General features: G+C 39.7%; 1 protein-coding gene across 2 annotated transcripts in view; it reads right to left on the bottom strand.

Annotated features, from left to right (window-relative positions):
• PARD3B (par-3 family cell polarity regulator beta) overlaps positions 1-19,871 on the bottom strand; it is a 574,817-nt gene that overhangs the window by 331,937 nt on the left and 223,009 nt on the right. For both annotated transcript variants that reach the window (XM_089519344.1, XM_089519343.1), the window contains exon 11: positions 10,603-10,788. In XM_089519344.1, the coding sequence (XP_089375470.1) occupies positions 10,603-10,788 (186 nt within the window). The remainder of the gene's footprint in view (positions 1-10,602; positions 10,789-19,871) is intronic.

Below are 19,871 nucleotides of genomic sequence, written 5' to 3' on the forward strand. Positions count from 1 at the left end.
AACGGAGGCTCACACATGTTCAAGCCTTATAGGCTTGAATGGGGTCTCCCCTATGTGGATATTTGAGTGCCCTTTGAGGAACATCTTAGGGAGCTGGGTATGTTTAGCCTGGAGAAGAGAAGGTTAAGAGGTGATATGATAGCCCTGTTTAAATATTTGAAGGGATGTCATATTGAGGAGGGAGCAAGCTTGTTTTCTGCTGCTCCAGAGACTAGAACATGGAACAATGGATACAAACTGCAGGAAAAGAGATTCCACCTCAACATTAGGAGGAACCTCTTGAGTCTTGACAGTAAGGGCTATTTGACAGTGAAACACACTCCCTCAGAATGTTGTGGAGTCTCCTTCCTTAGAGGTCTTTAAACAGAGGCTGGATAGCCATCTGTCGGGGATGCTCTGATTGGGAATTCCTGCATGGCAGGGAGTCAGTCTGGATGGCCCTTGTGGTCTCTTCCAACTCTACGATTCTATGAGTTAGGAGGGGCAACTGTAATGGCCAAACTCTTCCTGGTACTCTCCAACAGCATAATGTCCTCTCTGCTTGAACAGTACACTTTTGTAGGACTGCACAATGGCAGTGAAGGGAAGGCAAAGGAATTCCTCGTTGTTACTGTTTGAAGCAGAAACTGTTGGTTCCTGAGCAGCCCATTTCTGCAACAGCTAGCTACCAGGTGGGTCTTTGATGCCAGGTTGTTCTGGGAAGACTGGCTTAGAAAATTGCTTGTTCTGTTGCTAAGCAATATCAGCACTGAACCCTGCTGAAGCTACCATTTTTGTGGCTACACTTTGTAGCAGTTGATTACCTTCAAAGGGTAATTATTCTGTTAAATATTCAAGTCCTATCTTTCCTCCCCGGAGCCTCTGCTTTCCTTGTATTGGGCACTTGTTAAGTATAATACTTCAATCAGCTTTTCCCTCAGTAAATCGATCCCCAAACAAGCAGGATAAGACAGTATCCAAACAAAGCAAGGAACATCAGACATAGGCCAAGATCAAATAGGTAATGGAATGCATATCTATCCTTACACTGTGGGTCATGGAACAGAGACTGCTGCTTCTTCCCTGGATGTGTGGCTCCCAGATGAGCTTCACCCTCTTTTCTGGCCTTTGACAAACTCTTTGTGGGGGTACATCCAGGCATTCCCTGTTACTCTTATGCAGCTGAGGAAGCAGTTGTCACTTCTACCCCAACACACAAGGGCAATGAATGGCATTTACATCCCCTGTGACCAGCCAACGGCTGGTGGAAATGGATCTGCTCCTGAGAAGCCTCCATCTGCCCTCTGCACCTGGGTCAAAGGTGTTACACAGACATGTACTGGATACTTTCTTGTGCAATGTCTATAAAATTATTTACAGGTGGTCTTCCCCAGGATTCAGACAATAGCTTGGAACATTAATTTTAAGGCAAATGCATTTAATTACTGCTCAAGCCTTACATAACTGGAGAGTAGTACGAAGATGTTCTGGGACATATCATCTTACTAATATCCAGTTATGAATGGCTTTAGCATGTCATTATATTGGTTTTTCTTAAAAACAATTTCCCATGCTCTGCCTTTTATCAGTCCACCAGCAGTCCTCCGTTTTCACCAAAGTCACTGCTCAGATATCAAGTTTGGTGACAAATCTGTCAACCTTTATAATAACCCCTGTACCAAATGCTGAGAAAACTGATGGATTAATTTCAACTCCTCTCCCCACCCCAGATACAGGTACTGATTTCCTGTAGGTTTTGTATTTTGTTTTTCATATAATCTGAATTTAGTTGCCAAAGAAACTTGACTGACTGACTGACTGACTGACGTGCTGTAATTGTTGCAGACTAAATGGATACTCAGTCTGCCTCCACCAGTGTAAATCAAAAGGCTACAGCTCACTTTAAAAGGATTGCTTATTCAGATCTGTGTACACAGCAAGCCTTCTAAGCCTCCATATTCCATTCTGAAAGACACTAATTGCAGTGCCCAATAACATGCTCCTAAAACTTCGAAGGTGCTGGTTTTAACATATAAAACCTGATATGGCTTAAGACCCTAGTACATGGCTGAACATCTCTCTTTTCAACAGGTAAGAGAATTTGCCTTCATCATCATATTGTCATCCTCCACTCTGTGAGCTATTTTTTAAAAAGAATCTTGTATTATCTATTAGATTTTGAGCTGTAGGTGATGGCATTTTGCATGTCAGGAAGGGGTAAAGTACAGGATGCATACATAGAGTTCCCAGAAGCTGGTCTATTTCCTCTTCCCGGAGTCCCTGAACAATCTTCAATATTTTTCCAAACATTTTTCTTTATAAAACTAAAACTGTGAAACATTGCTTGTTAAGGCCTCCAAGACTGGTGGTTTACATTAAAATAGCCCCATAATAATCACCACCCAGAAAAAAACTGAGACAAAGCCCTGGAAAAACATGAAAGCATTTTTCAGTTTAATTTTTGGCATAAAAGAGGGTGGGGTGGTGTAGTACAGGGTGGGAAATTGGCCCCACCACTGCTACTCTTTCCTGCTGTGTAAGGGTGGTGCAATTATAACTAGTGTGGCATAGTGATTTGAATGTTGGACTATAACTGGAGAACAGAGTTCAGTTCCCAGCTATGTCATAAAACCTACTGCGTGGATTTGGGCAAGGCATATGCCCTTAGCCTCAGGGGAAGGCAATGACAAACCTCTTCTGAACAAATCTTGCCAAGAAAACCCCATGATAGAGTCACCTTATGGTCACCTTAGGTCGGAAATGGCTTGAAAGTACATAACAACAATCATGGCCAACTGGCAAGCACATTCTCAAGCCTCAGTCTGTTGTTACCTCTGAGATACTAAAGGGATTAAAAAAAACTACTCATTTTAAAATTTAGCATCTGCCATTGATTCATCAATGCCTACAACACACAATCATTTCTCTTGTACCTAAACAAGCAGTGCTCCTTATTAAGGAAGTGACCTCTCTTATCTGAGAGACATCTTCATCAAAAATTATTCATGCTGATGCCATAAACCTGAAGAAACCTAATATGGACTGAAAGGGTCTGCAATGAAAAAAGACTCACAGAAAAGGCAGTGGCATTGAAAAACCATTAGCCTGCTTACAGTGAATTTGATTCAATCACAAACTCATTAAGAGTTTTCTATAAGCATTTGTCAGACTTGCTTACATCTCTCATATGTCTTAGTGGTCCATAATATGTATATTTTGATCCCCCACCCTCTGCAATCATTCAAGCATTTAGTATATTCAACATTACCAACTCTTGCCAACTCTAAACACACATTCTTCTTCTTACAAACAATGATTAAAGCAGTTATAAGAATACTACACAAAACAGCAAGCACTGAAAAGAAAACCTATGTTACTATGGAGAAAAGAGAAAGGGGGTATAAATTGGATTAGACAAATAAAGCAAGTTAGTATGACAAAAGGAGATGGCTTACAGTAAACACAAAGATCTAGTCTGGGGGGGGGGGGTTACTTTGGTGAGAAATGCAACAGCATGAGCCAAACATGATGCTCAAAAGATATCCCACTCTTGGAAATAATATGAACATTTAGGGACATTTGGAGCATCTTGTATTTTCACTAACCAGCAACATACATATATGACCACAAAAGCCTTTTCCAAAAAGAGTTGTTAAAATCTGCTAGGATTTTTACATGTGTACTGAAAATTGTAGACAGACACAGCTACAGATACTGTCTGATTTTATTTCTCTTGATGACATTCACATTAAAAATATGATTTTTATTGGATTTTTACTGTCCTTCTTTTAATCTTAGTATTTTACCTCTTCTTTCAGTATATTCCTCTACTGCATAAAAGAAATGTAAAAAACAAACAAACATTGGGACACAGAGTAAGAAAATGTCTGGGCCATTGTCAAAGAAAGTGTACCTGCTGAGCACAAGAGCACCAGAAATCCACATCTTAGAGGAAGTGATCTCTAACAGATAAAGCTCCCCACCCCAAAACAAAGAAGTGTAGAACAGTTATTCGATAATATACTCACCTTTTCTGTATTTAATATAATCCTTACAAAAATGAAAGGAACTATTCATTTCAATGGTCAGAGAAAAGAATGAAAATTATTGGGAGCTGTTATGAAGATTTTGAAGAGCTTTTCCATTACTTTTGGTTTCCATCCACAATTCTTTTATTACGCTTTACATATGGTTGATTCTTTTCTTCAGAATCTTTTTCAACATGCAGCAAAACTATGGAAGAATTGTTCAAATGAAGCTTGGAATCTTTATGCCTATGTGCATAGGTAGGATACCACAGGTCGGTATTGTGGTATCCCACCCATGGCCTGTTCCCCCAGTACCTACGTACCCAGGTCAGTGCAGAGACAGGCAGATGTTCACAAATCCACCCACCATCATGCCATGGACCCACTACCACTCACACCCTTACCTTTACCTCTTGCCACCTCTGTGTCTCCTGCTTCGCCCATGAGGGCAGGTGCTTACTTCTAACATCACTGGCAGTGACTGGAGTCTTCACAGGGGTCATGGCAGCAGCAGGTAAAGGGGTATGTGATAGTGTGACTGTTACAGTTTTTAAAAAAATGTGATGAGGTCCTTTTGGGCTGGTGTCAGGCTGTAACTGCTGGATCAGCATCTGGTCTAGCCGATCCTGGGCTGGGGCTGTTAGCCTGCATCATCTACACAGGACAATGCCAGGCTCGGGGGAACATAGCATGTCCGTACAGCTCCTTTGTCATACAAATTGAGGCTGAGGGTCGTTGGATGAGTCCCTTGACTCATCAGACCACAGAGTTCTCCAGGATGCACTGATCACTTGCCATGACAGATAGTCAAGGAAGAAGCTTGTTGAGATATAATGGTTATCTTAGGAACGATGGTGAATCGGACCACAAACAAGCCATGCCTCCACATGGTTGCTCTAAACCTCTGGTTTCATATTCTGGTTTGTAAGAAGAATTCAAGTTACAGCTTTCTTATTTGGACAAAATTAAAAGATAGTTTAACAAGTCAGGATGGATATGTTGAAATTGTTTATGCAAAGGGAAGGGCTGAACAGTTTTATTTTATTTTATTATCTATTATTACTCATTTTGTAAGAGTTTAGATTTCTAGAAATATGTTCATATTTTATTATATTACATTACTGAAAAAAATCAAACAACAAATCTATTCAAAATATTAGAAGGTGAGTCATAGGTTAGTTCAGATTTACAATTTACTGGCCATAAGTGAGGTGTCCCTCTAACAGCCCAGCAGGGAAAAGCCAGCAGCAAACTGGTTCTTGCCCATCAAAACCTTAAGACAAATTGCAGCCTACACAGTACAGATGTAGCTGCAGTATCCATATATACATGTGTATCTGCAAGAAACTACCTAGGCAGAAAGGAAGCTACAGCTTGCACATGAGCCATGAGAGTTCTCATCTGTAAAAAATGGTTAGAGGTTCATCACCTCAGTGAACCTTGCAGCATTGTGAACACTTTCGCCAAATGACCCTGGTCTTAGTGTAGGACAAGTCTTTTCCTGCAATTGCTACAGATCCATGCAGCAGTTTACACAGTAGTCAATTCTGCTTTATAGCTCAGAAGAGTATTTCTAGTCCAATATGACAGTGGGGGAAATTGAATTTGCTTTAGCATTAACCTCTTTCTGAGATACTATCCCAAGGCATTTCTGAAACTCATTTATTGGACCAGCATTACACTCACATTCTCTCCTCTTGGTTATCACAAGCTATCTGTTAAAAGAGTCTACTATCCTTACCGAAATAATGATTATATATGTTACAGTTTTCAAAGCAGTATTTCCATTCACTTAAACTCAAGGTAGATGCTGAACACAACAATATGTAGAGCTCTAAGAGGAAACAGAACGTAAGGGAACAAATGCATAAGAGCAACAGCAGCCAAGAACATGCAAATTTGTATACTAACAATGCCATGATATTTAACCATGATGCTGAAAAGCACTACTACAACAGTCTGTCCAGTCCTCCTATAATGGGACATTGGTCAAGTACTCTTTATAGGAGTGGTATCCAAAGCACATCTTTCAGGAAGGAAATGTGCTCCAAATGTGCTCATTCATGAAGTAAAAAAAGGGTACCAGAGTTCGAAGAAGTTACTGTTTCTCATCTTATTCTCCAAAGCAGATACTGTGTATATTAGTTTCTCCATCAACATAGCATGTCATTGTGAATACTTATTCTATCTAGTCCCAGGCCTTCAACTGCCTCTCCATAAAAAGCTAAAGGCCTGGGAGGGTGAGGAGCCAAGGTTCTCGGCCTTCAGTTGCCTCCAGAGAGGCAACTGGAGGCCAGGAAAGGTCAGGAAGAGGAGGAAGAGGCATGTGCCTCTTCCTTCTCCCCTCCACGCTGCCCCGATCTCCAGTTGTCTCTCTGCTTTTTGAAAAATTTGATGAACAGTCACATTTTTATCCCTCTTGCCAATGTCAGTTCTTGTCTTCTTGCCAATAAGAAAAGTTTTGAAAGACAGAAACTTGCACACACACGCACGCACACACAATCCCCATGTAATCTATCTGCTGCAAGGTGCTTAATTCACACTGGACTTACACTTTATGTGGGAAACATACATTATACAGGACTTTCCTTTGGAATGTCTGCATTGTGAGGTTTCCACTTTGCAACTCTATGCACTTTTTTTTGTACCAGAGGCACAAAAGTGTACATGAAAGCAGATTTCATTAATCCAGATTAATAGAAAAGTAATTAAAGTCTTCCCCTTCTTTCCATTCCACAATTCCTCTAAAACTCAGATTAATCCTAAAACTTGTTATTCCACCTTATCATATCACATAGAGGGCTGATCATCAACTCAGAGTTTAAATGTGTGTCCTTACCATTGTGTTACTGCCCAATAGTTAGCACCTATTGAAACATGCACTCGCACAGACACACATATAACATATTGCCTTGTGACATGATGGAGAAACCCGGAAGATTTTATAAAATTCATTTCTTTGGCTGAGAAATAATTAAGTCCTATGTGATACATAACTGATCTAATTCTTGCCAAGCCACACACTTGTCAATGATACTATTTTAATTGTTCAATAAAAATATGACCATGCTGTTTTTGGTTTATTGAAAAATCTCATTTCTGCAATCAAAAAGTGTGTATCTTCATTGCTTTTGTGCTATTTTATAGATCCAACTGCATTGCTCCTGGGGGCACTACAAGCAGTGCACAGAAAATGCTAAGTATTTCTTTGTTTCATTTATTTATTGAATTTATATCCTGACTTTCTCCAAAAAATGGGATCCAAGGTGGCTTGGATAGTGGACTGATGTTCTGGAATCACCCTTGACTTACTATCTATGACTGTGGTGAGTTTGCCATATCAGGAGAATGTGAATCCCTTAAATAAAACATAAAGATTCAAGGTATCCAACACAAAATGTGAGCATTCCATGAACTGTGATTTTTCTAAGGTTTTTTCCACTCTTCAAGTGAGGCACAGTACAGAGCGCCAAAAAGAGACGCCTCCCTGGCACCTCTCTTTGCTCCACAGGAACGCCGCAGCAATCAAATTCCATGGCGCTGCTGTGGAGCAAAAAAAGAATGCCTGGAAGCGACTCCTTTTTGCGGCGCCGCTGCAATGCCGCAAAGCGCCAGACCCAGTGCAGTAATGTCACAGCTGAGCCGCCCTGTTTGGAAGCGGTGCAGCTGCGACGTCACCATTATGCGCCCTTCTGGTGGGTGTGCCGCAGCTGCAACCCTCACACGTGACAAGGGAGCCGCAAAGGCCCATGTGTTCCAGGCCTGAATTCTAGACAAAGGAGAGGAAGCTGTGATTTACACCATTTCCTTTAACTTATTATTGCAATAACACTTTGTAATGACAAAAATCAGAAACAATTCAGCCAGTTATAACAACTTAACATTAAAACTCAGAGGAACTGTAGAAATACCACATTTTATTTTATATTTTACTGCATTTTTGCAGAACTACTCAACTAAGAAATACTTTTGAGAACAAATGTATCTCAATTTTTTGGACTTGTTTAAGTTGATTCTTAACATTATTTTATGAAGTACACAGAAAATGTACTTTGGCCAGATCATGAGAAGGCATGAGTCATTAGAAAAGATAATGATGTTGGGAAAGGTAGAGAGATGTAGAAAGAGAGGAAGACCATACACTAGATGGTTAGATTCAATCAGAGGCCATGGACCTGATCTTGCAGGGCCTGATTAGAGCAGCTGAGGACAGGGAATTTTGGAGATGTCTCATCCACGGGGTTGCTATGAGTCGAGGTCGATTTGAGAGCAGTTAGCAACAATAAACACATAAAATGGACACACATTTAGGGAAAAGGTTATCTCAGTTTATATACTCATAAGTTCTCAGTTTTTGTTTTACCTTGTATACATAAAATTGAGAGACAATTTTTTCCTGAGACATTTCTTATTTGAAGTTATACAAAAATATATCAGAAACTAAAAGATATAAGTCACCAGAACTAGAAAAGGTTTTTCCCCCCATTGGGAGGATTTGAAAACTTCATTCCAAAACATAACTTTCCCATGCTCTGAAATAAAAATTAGTAATATTTTAATCAAGCATCTTTACAGGGCCATAGTTCAGTGGCAAAGCACATGCTTTGCACATGAAGGTTCAAATTTTGATTTATATTAGAGGAAAGGCCAATCTGAAACGTCTATAAAACTTAGTGCCAAGCAATGTAGGCAACAACTGAGCTAATTAACCATTCTGAATAAATCTAAGCAGTTTTCCCAATACATGCTTCACTTCTCCATTAGGACTTTGTATATTCCTGTACGAAAATTTCCTCACGTCTTCAAAACAGAATTCTAGCATTTCATTTCCTTATTCCCTGTTCTAAAAAGTCAGTTTATTTAATTCAGAAGAAGCTGGTGTTCTTCAACAGGGAGAAATGTAAAGTACTGCACTTAGGGTGAAAAAATGAAATGCACAGATATAGGATGGGGGACACCTGGCTTAAGGAGACAACATGTGAAAGGGATCTAGGAGTCCAAGTAGACCACAAGTTGAACATGAGTTAATAGTGTGATGCGGCAGCTAACAAAGCCAATGTGATTTTAGGCTGCATCAATAGAAGTGTCTAGATCAAGGGACGTAATAGTGCCACTATATTCTGCTCTGGTCAGGACCCACCTGGAATACTGTGTCTAGTTCTGGGCGCCACAATTCAAAAAGGACATTGAGAAACTGGAGCATGTCCAAAGGAGGGTGACTAAAATGGTGAAGGGTCTGGAAACCATGCCCTATGAGGAACGACTTAGGGAGCTGGGGATGTTTAGCCTGGAGAAGAGAAGGTTAAGAGGTGATATGATAGCCCTGTTTAAATATTTGAAGGGATGTCATATTGAGGAGGGAGCAAGCTTGTTTTCTGCTGCTCCAGAGACTAGGACCCGGAGCAATGGATGCAAGCTGCAGGAAAAGAGATTCCACCTCAACATTAGGAGAAACTTCCTGACAGTAAGGGCTGTTCGACAGTGGAACACACTCCCTCGGAGTGTAGTGGAGTCTCCCTCCTTGGAGGTCTTCAAACGGAGGCTGGATGGCCATCTGACGGGGATGCTTTGATCTGGATTTCCTGCATGGCAGGGGGTTGGACTGGATGGCCCTTGCGGTCTCTTCCAGCTCTATGATTCTAGCAAGTAATGTACTATAAGACTCCTTACATTGTCTAAAATACTTTGGAAGAAGAGAATGAACCCTTCTACTTGTAAAAAAACTCAAACTTTGGTCCTCCAGCTCTTTTGGACTCCAGCTCCCAGAAGCATCAGCCAGCTTAGCCAATGGTCAATGATTCTGGGAAGTGAAATCTAATATATGTGAAAGAATAAAGCTGGTAACCAATGATGTAGATAATCCAATCCATTCTCTTACATCCCTACTGGAGATAATGGAGAAGCAATGAGATTGTAAAAGGTAGGTATTTTCAAGTCAGAGCCAGAAAAGTTGAGTAGAACATGTACTGTGAATAAACTGAGAATAGTAATGATACTACATCCACAAGCACACTTAATAGCTTTCTCCTAATGATTCTTTTGGAACCTATCCTGGCACATCTAAGTAGTATTGGCAAGTAAAGCCTGTTTTTCCCTGTGTCCTCATACAATAAAGAAATAATAACCCAAATGCATACCTCGCATTAAGAAGCCACACTGAAAACACTGCTAGAGGAAACTTACATTAAAAAATCTACAATAGATTACTGTCATCAGGTTTAGCTTATTTGTTTCCCTGAAATATAATTGGTTACAGTACCAGACAAAGTGCGGGACTTAATAAAGGGTTGGTAATAGCACAGTCCTCCAGATATTGCTGAACTGTAATTCCCACTAGCCCCAGACAGCATAATCAATGATGAGGAATGACGGGAGCTGCCATCCCACAACAACAGGAAGGCCTCATGACTTTCATCCTTAGACAAGATGGACACTATGGCTGTCCTAGCATGGGGAGTTTTTTAAAACAATGTTCTTTAAAATGCACATCTCTTCTGCATACAAAACAGAGTTGATGTACATATTTTGCAAGAGGCACAATATTTCTCCAGTTGAAAAGTTATAAAGAAAAATACAGGGTCCCCCTTCTCCATACCTTATAAGCAGCACCTCCATGGATGATAGATTTGATGAAAATCCCAAGGTCAGCCCCAGTCTCTCGAGATTTGTTGCCCTTTAAGCTCACACCAAGTCCAGCTGAGCCAGAGTCATTCAGAGGAATCTCAAAGGTCAATTGCTCGGTAGTCTCTAATGAAAGAACGTTGCAGTAGGGTTCCCCTTTCTGTTGGATGAACAGGGAAAGAGCAGAACATTTGCATAAACAAACAGTGGTTAAATACTTATTTCTCATGCACCCTACTCTACTATGAAATCATCACATGAATCTACAACTGAACATAGTAAATGCATGTCCTCTGTCTTAAATCTCTTCCAGAGCGATGGAATATTTCAGTCTTCCCAGAGTCACATTTTGTTAGACATTTTATGACATTGTTGCCTGAAATATCTAAGGAATGTCTCTGCATTTCAACCACCTGCCATCTATAGTTGTTTTCAGAGATAAAAACAGGAGTATTTTTAAGACACAATGTTCAGCATAATAGAGATCACTCTCTCTTTTTAGGCAAAAGGTAGTGCTGAAAACTCAAAGCAAACTTTCCAATCAACATTAATATTAATATATTTGAATATATTTGAATATGTGAAAATACCTGTCAACTGAGATGGTCTGAAAAGGGGATTGGATAAATTTATGAAGTATAGACTGATCAATGAAGTATGAAACAATCAATGGCTACTAGTCAGTATCAGATCCAGCAGTACACTCCTGTATTGATATAGTATTGTTACAAAGGAGTCCAAGATGGACAGAATGTTGGACTGCAAAGGACATTGATCTGATCCAGCACAGTGCTTCAGGCTCATCTGAAATGACAGCACCAAGAGACTGGATACTACTGTTCCTTCAGGACTTCATGTTGTCTGTGATACACTTCAGAGACATTTTGTTATTGCATGCCTTTGGGTGAGCAATGCTGTGTGCTTATCCACTGACTGTGGTAGGATTCCTCTCATTCCATGCCTGAATACCTGCTGTGCCTCTGGCTTTTGTTTGACAGATTATGTGGAAAACAACAACAACTTAAAGGATTCTACTGCTGCTTTTTCTGTGTGTCTGGTCAGGCCTCAATGCTTCTAGCTTCTCTACAATGAAGTGCATTGTAGATGTCTGCACAAGGCCCTTCCATCCCAGCCTCAAATGACCTCAGAAACACAGCCATGTTAGTATGGAATATCAGTATGCAAAGAGATCACAAACATTTGAGACTGTGCGAAAGAAGTTGTATTGTAACTTTTTGTAAACTTGCCCTACTTCTTCAGATGCATGTGTGAAGTAGACCAAGTTTACAAACACTTATGCTACAACTTCTTATGCACAGTTAACCTCCAAGATGATAGAATATCCCATTTGCATATTCTCATGGCATCAACTTTCTTCTTGGACCTTCTTGGCCAGTAGGGAGTACAGTGGATCCTTGTTATACGCTGGGGTTTGGTTCCAAGATCCCCCGTGTATAACAAAATCCGTGTATGCTCAAGTCCCATTAAATATAATGACACAGCAAAATGGTGTCCCTAATAAAAAATGGAACATCAAGGTAAATTTATACTTTTTTGGAACATTTTCAAACTGTGTATGCTTGAATCCGTGTATAAAAAATCCGTGTATAAGAAGGACCAACTGTATGTTCTTTCTGTCTTCCCATTTTTGAGCAGGGGGAGGGTTTATTCAAACTTGTGAGGTAACAATGCTGGAAAATGGCTGGCTTACAAGTTCAGTTCTGACTGAATTCTGGAATAAATGTAACTAGAGTGCTAAAACATCCTGCCTCGTAGGCTAAAGGTTAAGATAACTAGAACTGGGGATAACCAACTAAATAATTATGTGGCTGTAAAGAAAGACAATAGAAAGACTTGGTTCCAGGACTCCCCATGGATACCAAAATCTGTAGATGCTCAAGTCCCATGAAATACAATGGTGCAGCATATGATGTCCCTTATAATATAGGGTAAAATCAAAGTTTGTTTTTCGATTTTATATATTTAAAAAAAATATTTTCAAGCCATGGATGGTTGAATCTGTGGATAAAGAATCTATGGATAAGGAGGGTAAATCGTACTGTTCCTGCTTTCATTTCTTCATCCTTGCTCTCAGACAATCAAGGTTACATAATAAACAGATCACAACAGGTTTTCCCAAAAATTTGCTCTTAGCCCCAGTATTAGTCCTACTCCCACCTATTTAAGAAAACAACTGAAAGTGGAATCCAAATCTATAGTTTCACTGGCTGAAAATCTGTAAGAATTTGGTTACTAACTGGTGGATAAAGAGTGACATTGGGGTAGAATATAAAGATATAATACAGACAGATTTAACTAGATGATGACAGCAATGCCACATGTTGGGGCCCCTGTTATCCCATGTGTATATATGCTGTAGCCTCATCTCTTCAAACTGGAGTTTTTCCATGTTTACTAGACTGACGTGAAGGAACAAATACCTGTGTTTGGACACATACAATCACAAAGATCAGCATGATTAGGAACTCTAAGGCAGGGTTCTCAACTGTGTGTCATTCCATAATCATGTCTGGATGTAAATGCTGAAGATGGAGGTGTTCTGACAGGGCATGTCACTCTTCCTCTCTATGAATAAAATCACCACGATGTCGGAATAGGTATAAAGACAATTTGAATGTAAGCACATTGGTTGCCATCATCATTTGAATGAGTAAACATTTTCAGCCTTATTTTGAGACACATACACTTTCAAGATGGAAAAACTTCATATGGGAAGAAAATTTACAAAAAGCATATTGGTTTATGAGAGCATACATAGTATGGCTCCAGACAACAGAGTAGGCCTTCTTTTAATTTCAATGTAATCTGTAAAATAACTTGTACAACCAATCTTGTGCTCATACAATTTTACCTGCCAGGAATAACTTCTGTAGAAAGAGCATTGATACGCAAAAAGATAGTCTGCATCTCCTCCTAACGCAAAAGCAAAATCTATGATGATGCAATTAAAACCTATTGTTTTTAATCCTTTGTAAAATTAAAATAAATAATGCACTTTTAATCTGGAAACCACCATATTATTAGAGGAAAGAGAGGGAGAAGAAATACAGGGTCTATAGAGCTATAAACCTCAATTCCAATATGTATCAAGAACAAATATTTAATATATTTAATCACAGGAGAGATTTAATGCATTTCATTTAATTGAAAAACATAAAAGTGGTCTGATGTTGACATTAATAATTATTCCCTGATCTAGCAGTCCACCCTGCCAGCTCTTCTTAAACCCACAAGCTTTTCTTTAACTTTCCTAGTTTTCTTTTCAAAAAGATGCTCATGTCCTTCAAAACAGAACTACAAACCTGCTGCTCTTGGGAAACAAATGCTCCATTGCAATCAGTGATACATAAAAGCTCCTGGTTATGTTGTAGTTTTTAACTGCTATCAAGACAACTTTGACTTATGGCAATGCTATGAATGAGAGACTTCTGAATCACCCTATCTTCAGGGCCATGGCTTCCTTGATTGAATCTATCCATCTGGCATGTGGTCTTCCTCTTTCCCTACTGTCTTCTACCTTGCCAAGCATTATTGTCTCTTCTAGTGAATCATGGCAATATAGCCATGTATAAAATAGTCTGTATATATGACTGGGCCCCAATGCCTATTTTAAAAGTTTAAAAATATTACCAGACATTCTTTTTGTTAAGTCTCTGAACTATGCTTTTGCACCATCAATGCAGCTCTAAATCACTTCAGTGATGGTGAGTTCTGTACAGTTAATAAACACAAGGCGCATTGGCAATTAGGTAAAAATAAACAAATTGGAAAAAATACACACACACACACACACACAGGGGTTGGGTCATAGCCAACTGCGTTGTCAGCCTTCCCATCAGCTATATGTTTAAAACTAATCTGAGTTTGCCATTCTGAGACTGACAGAATGTGGTGCATTTTTGTTGGAATGTATAAATACATAAGAATATTTTTATCTGCTGCTAAGTATCTGTTTGACAATGTGATGTAAACGTTGATATTCAGTGGCACATTCTGTCTTTCTTCTCTTTCCCCCTCTCAGATGGTCTGAAGTCATTTTGAGACTTTCAATGCCTCCACAGTCCACCCTTTTTCTGGCACAAAGGGTGAATTGCCACTCCTAGAAGCTTTTTGAATTGGTTGCTGGCACCCTGCATTGTTTAACATCAAAAGAGAACTATTTTTCAAAACCAGGGACCCTTTCGCACTACAGAGCTCCAGAGGTACGACTGCACTTCAACTGCCTAAGGGCTCCTAGGGCTGGCAGTGGAGGGAGGGAGCCTTTGCAATCCTCACTCCTCTGGTGCCTCTGACCATATTACCAGACTCCAGGAAGATTCCATGGGAGGCAGACATGGTGGTTGGAAGTAGAATCTTAGTGCTATAATTGTATAGCATGAAAGGTATTCAGAAGTAGATTTCCAGCATTTGGTTTGCTGGGTTAGTATATTCACATTTCAACATCTCATCCAGCCCTGGAGGGTCCTGGGGCAGTGCACTGGCTTCAGGACCCACTGCAATTATGTGTTGTTGTTGCTGTTGTTGATGTGGCTTCAAATTATTTTTTGCCTTAGGGTAATCCTAGGGGGAACCTATCATGGGGTTTTCTGGGACTGAGAGTGTGTGACTCACCCAAAGCCACCCAGTGGGTTTTCACAGCTGAAAGGAGAATTAAACCCTGGTCTCCAGAGTCATAGTCCAACACTTAGATCACTATATCAAGCTGGCTCTCACTTCTATTTACTTGTTGTTGTTGTTGTTATTGTTGTTGTGTGCCTTCAAGTTGTTTCTGACATCTTAAAATCTGGCCTGGCACTGTGTCATTAAATAAACTTCAACTCACAATGCCTCCATTCTTTAATGCCAAACTGGGCAATTTTCCTCTTCAAAATCCAGCTGCACCTTTGAGACAAACTGGTTTACCTCATCATGAGCTTTCATGAATCTCAGCCCACTTCTTCAGATGCACCACTGAGTGCTCCTCAGTGCATGTGAAAATGTAGATTGGCATCCATGAAAGTGCATGCTGAAATAAACCAGTTAGGCTGAAATGTGCTGCTGGACTCCTTCATTCCTCCCAGTTCTGCACTGATCCTGCCCCACACTGTTAGAATTCAAAAAGCCATGTGAGTCATGCTCAGTATGCAAAGGAATGTTGAAGCACCTTTGAGACTGAGGGAAGAAAGTTGGTAGCATAAGTTGGAAGCATCTAATGAAGCAAATTTAAGTATATGAAAGCTAATGCTAGAACTTCTCTCAGACAGTTTCAAAGGTGCTACAACATCCCTTTGCATACTGTCCCACTTTATGTTTTTTATACTTTTTGTTGCTATGTGCCTTCATGTCCACTCCAATCTATAGCAACTCTTTCATAATTTTTTTTTAAAAAATTGACAAGATTTATTCATAGGAGCTTTGCCACTGCCTTCATATAAGTCTGAGTATGACTGGTGCAAGGTAAACCAGTAGATTTCTGTAGCCAAGCGGTGATTCGGTCTCCCAAACTCCTAGACAAACATTATGTACTTGTTCTCCACACTGTAGCAATCCAGGCAATCCCTCCCATGACATACAGACAGTGCAACAATACTGAGTTTTTGAAAGACATTTGGACATAGCCATGCTAATCTATCCAAACATCTCACTTACATTCTCACACAGACAAGCACACCTCTGATCTTACGCATTTTTTGCCTAGTAATTTTATTGTGCCAAACTGCTAACTTTACTTCTCACTTCCAATGGAGCAACAGAATTAATTGGAATACAGCAAGTATCTCAATTTATAGAACGTGCATGTATAACAACAGTGATTCTCTGCACCTTTTCATGGCATTCACTCCATATCCATCTGTAACTATCAATTTTATTGTGAGCATTACTTGAAATACTGACTATGAACATACGGAAGCCCCTCAGTCACAAGCAACTCAATGCAAAAGACTCAGATGTTGCTGGTTTCCTCCCAAAACAAGAATACAAAGGACCACTATTCTTGTTTATTTTTCTGATGACAGTTTAGAACATTTTGGGAACAAATAGTTCTAAGTCTAGCTATGCTCCTAAATAAATGTAGTCAAAGATTAGCAAAACAAACAAAAAACTAAAAGTATAGCAAACAAATTCAAGTGTCCAATTGTTTCATGATTTTCGTGAGATCCATTAAGTATATTAAAGAGGAATTAAAGCCCACATTAGTCTTTTGCACCAATCTGCTGGGTTATCATCAGTGTGTGGGTATGTTATCAATACCAAAATAGAGTTGTTAAAATGTGTCCCAGCCTGACGACAGATATAAATACTCTAAATCATTTTCAAGTATTAGGTTTCTTACAGCTCTCCACAGACATCCAGTTTGGCATCCATAACATTTCACAGCTATTTGCTTCACTGAAACACCCTGGGAATCAGTTAAATGCACTGCTCAAAAGCATAATTTATTCTTATTTTAAAATAGCTCTTTGTATACCAACTAATTTATAATAGCTGATGCTGTTATTTAATTTTGATATTTTAATCCTGATTGTAATCATGACTGATTTAATGAAAACAGTGGCTGTACATTATAATGCCTAATAGTTTATTTATACAAAGTTTAGCTTGTGAAGTTGAAAAAGGCTTTTGGTTACATGTAATAAAGTTGCAGTTTCACAAAACTAGTTTGGGAACAATCCACTCCCTCCACATCAATTCTTCTTATTCAGTGGAACAACATTGTTTTTATACTGCTTTTAGGACTTTTGACAGAGTATTTTAATCTGTATAAAAATTGTTTTGTTTTAAATGGTTTCTAGTTGTTCATTGCCTCAGAAGTCCTTACGGACTGGAGGTGATACAGAAATGCTGTAAATAAAATAAATACAGTCGGCCCTCCACATTTATGGGGGTCATTTACAGGACCCCCTTAAAAGTTGGGAAAAAAATAATATTTCTAGGCTACCCCAAACCTTAACTCAATTTATATTCCTGTCTCTAAGGGATAGAGAAGCCCTGCTTCCATTCTGCCATCTCAGGGCATGTTGGGCCTTGTAAGCAGCAACAGCAGGGCAACCATTAGAAGGGGATGCAAGAACACTCGGTGTTATTTTATGCATTCATGACTTACTAACCTAGTAAAACTTTTCTTTACATTTCTAGTCAATGTAAATTGTCTGTGATTTTCCACATCAGGCTGCAAAACTCCATCACCACCATCATCATCATCACCACCACCACCACCATCTTCCTCCTTCTCCTCCTCCTATTTAATTACTTATGGCGACACACAAATAATCGAATTTGTGAAAATTAAACCTGCCAAAGTCAAGGTTTTACTGTAAAATTAACACAGTCAAACCCTATATATCTTTCTATCTAATCTACAGTTTACAGTAATGCCCTGCCAAGAATCTGTAGTAAAATACAATCAAGCGTTTATCTTAAAGACTAGAAATACATTATTAATATTGTAACAATGTACATTTGCTGTTTATAATGCTCTGCACTAGTCATCAGGCGATAAAAGTAGTGCAGCAATGAATTAGTGCCTCACTTCTTAATCTGGGGTAGCTAGCATTCACTGCATGTGAAGAAACATGAAGGATAAGTGGTCATCATCCTCTCCCCACCAGCGATGCCCATTGTAGTAGCTGAAAGGAAGCGATACTAATACATTCAAGTAGCAAAAAGGGTTGTGTAGGAAATAATTGTTACAAGGAACAATGGCCCGTTCCAGACGGGCAAAATGTACGTGCACTGCACATACTAGGGTTAGAAAGGGGCGTCCTTTCCAGACGCCCCTAACCATAGTACGTGCCAAGCATGTACAAAATGGCAGCACCCATTCTACATGGGCATCGCCATTTTGACGAAGCAGATGCTTAGCATCTGCATGTCTCGGTGCCATTATGACACCACAAGTGCACCATTGGTGCCTTGCGGCATTATAAGGGCACCGCAAGAAGAAGCTGCATTTTGCATCTTCTTTTTTGCTGCATGGAGCAGTTGCGCGGTTTGGCCGCTGGGGCTCCTCTGCGCAACAAATGAGGGCAGCAGGAGACCGCCGTTTTCGGGCGGTCTATAAACCGCCATTGTTAACTGTACTGTATTAAGTTACTATTTGGTAATAAGAGTGTAAGAACACTCCTTTTGCAAAATAATAAAGATGATATTGTTTTGTAGTACTGCACATGTTTACTGGCTACTGCTATATGTTCTCTAAGGTCTAAAACACACTGCAGAAATAATCCAGTTTGAGATTGCTTTACTGCCCTGGCTCAATGCTAGGGAATCCTGGGAATTGTAGTTTGTTGTTGCACCAGTGCTCTCTGACAGAGAAGGCTAAATGTTTCATAAAACTACAGTTCCTAGAATTCCCTAGCATTGAGCCTGCCTTACTTACCACTCAAATGTTGATCTGGGACAATGGAGGGAATTTGAAGTCAGTTTTGGCCTTTTTTCTATAATTTTTTTCTATCATTTTCATAAATTCTAACACCAAAGCAACTAAGAAGCAATTGTGTTATGGGTAACATGATACTGAACAACTCACTTTGGAAAACTAACAAAGAATGCCTACTTTGTTACTTTGAAAGAATACACACATACATACACACACAGAGAGAGATCTCACTAACAGCATTATGCCTTCTAATCAAGGCACCTGCCCTAAAGCAACCTGCCACTATTTTGTCTGCTGACTGATCCCACTAGGGACCCAAAGTACAGAATTCTCATTTCCACTTTGTTCTTCAGGAGTGAAGAGGGGGATTGGTGGGTTATATGTTACCCATTTTACCATTTCCTCTCCCCCCAGGGCTGTTTTAAGCATGGGAAAGGTTTAAAAACAGGAAATCAGCTGGAGGTCAAGTTCTACTTCACTTCTCATTTATTAAAAGGCTTCTCGTCTGCCTCAGAAGTTTGGAAAAAAAAACCTGGATGGGTGTCTGAGGTCACAAAAATGTTTCATTAACTTCATATTTTACACTTAGAAACATATAAAGCAGGGGTAGGCAACCTTTTTGAGCCGGGGGCCGGGTTCCTGTCCTTCGGACAACTGGGGGGCCGAAGCAAAAAAATAAATAATTTAATAATTTCAAATAAATAAATAAATAAATAAATAAATAGAAAATAGAGAGTTATTCTAGCCCAGTGATAGCGAACCTTTTTGAAGCTGAGTGCCCAAACTCAAAGGTATCTCTTCACTGGGTGCCAGGGGCGGGACTTCCTCCCTCTGGGGGCAAGGCTTCTGGGGAGGGGCATCTG

Source organism: Sceloporus occidentalis, unplaced genomic scaffold, assembly GCF_023333645.1.
Source record: "Sceloporus occidentalis isolate IW3139 unplaced genomic scaffold, rSceOcc1.0.p SCAF_4, whole genome shotgun sequence".
Classification (NCBI taxonomy): Eukaryota; Metazoa; Chordata; class Lepidosauria; order Squamata; family Phrynosomatidae; genus Sceloporus; species Sceloporus occidentalis.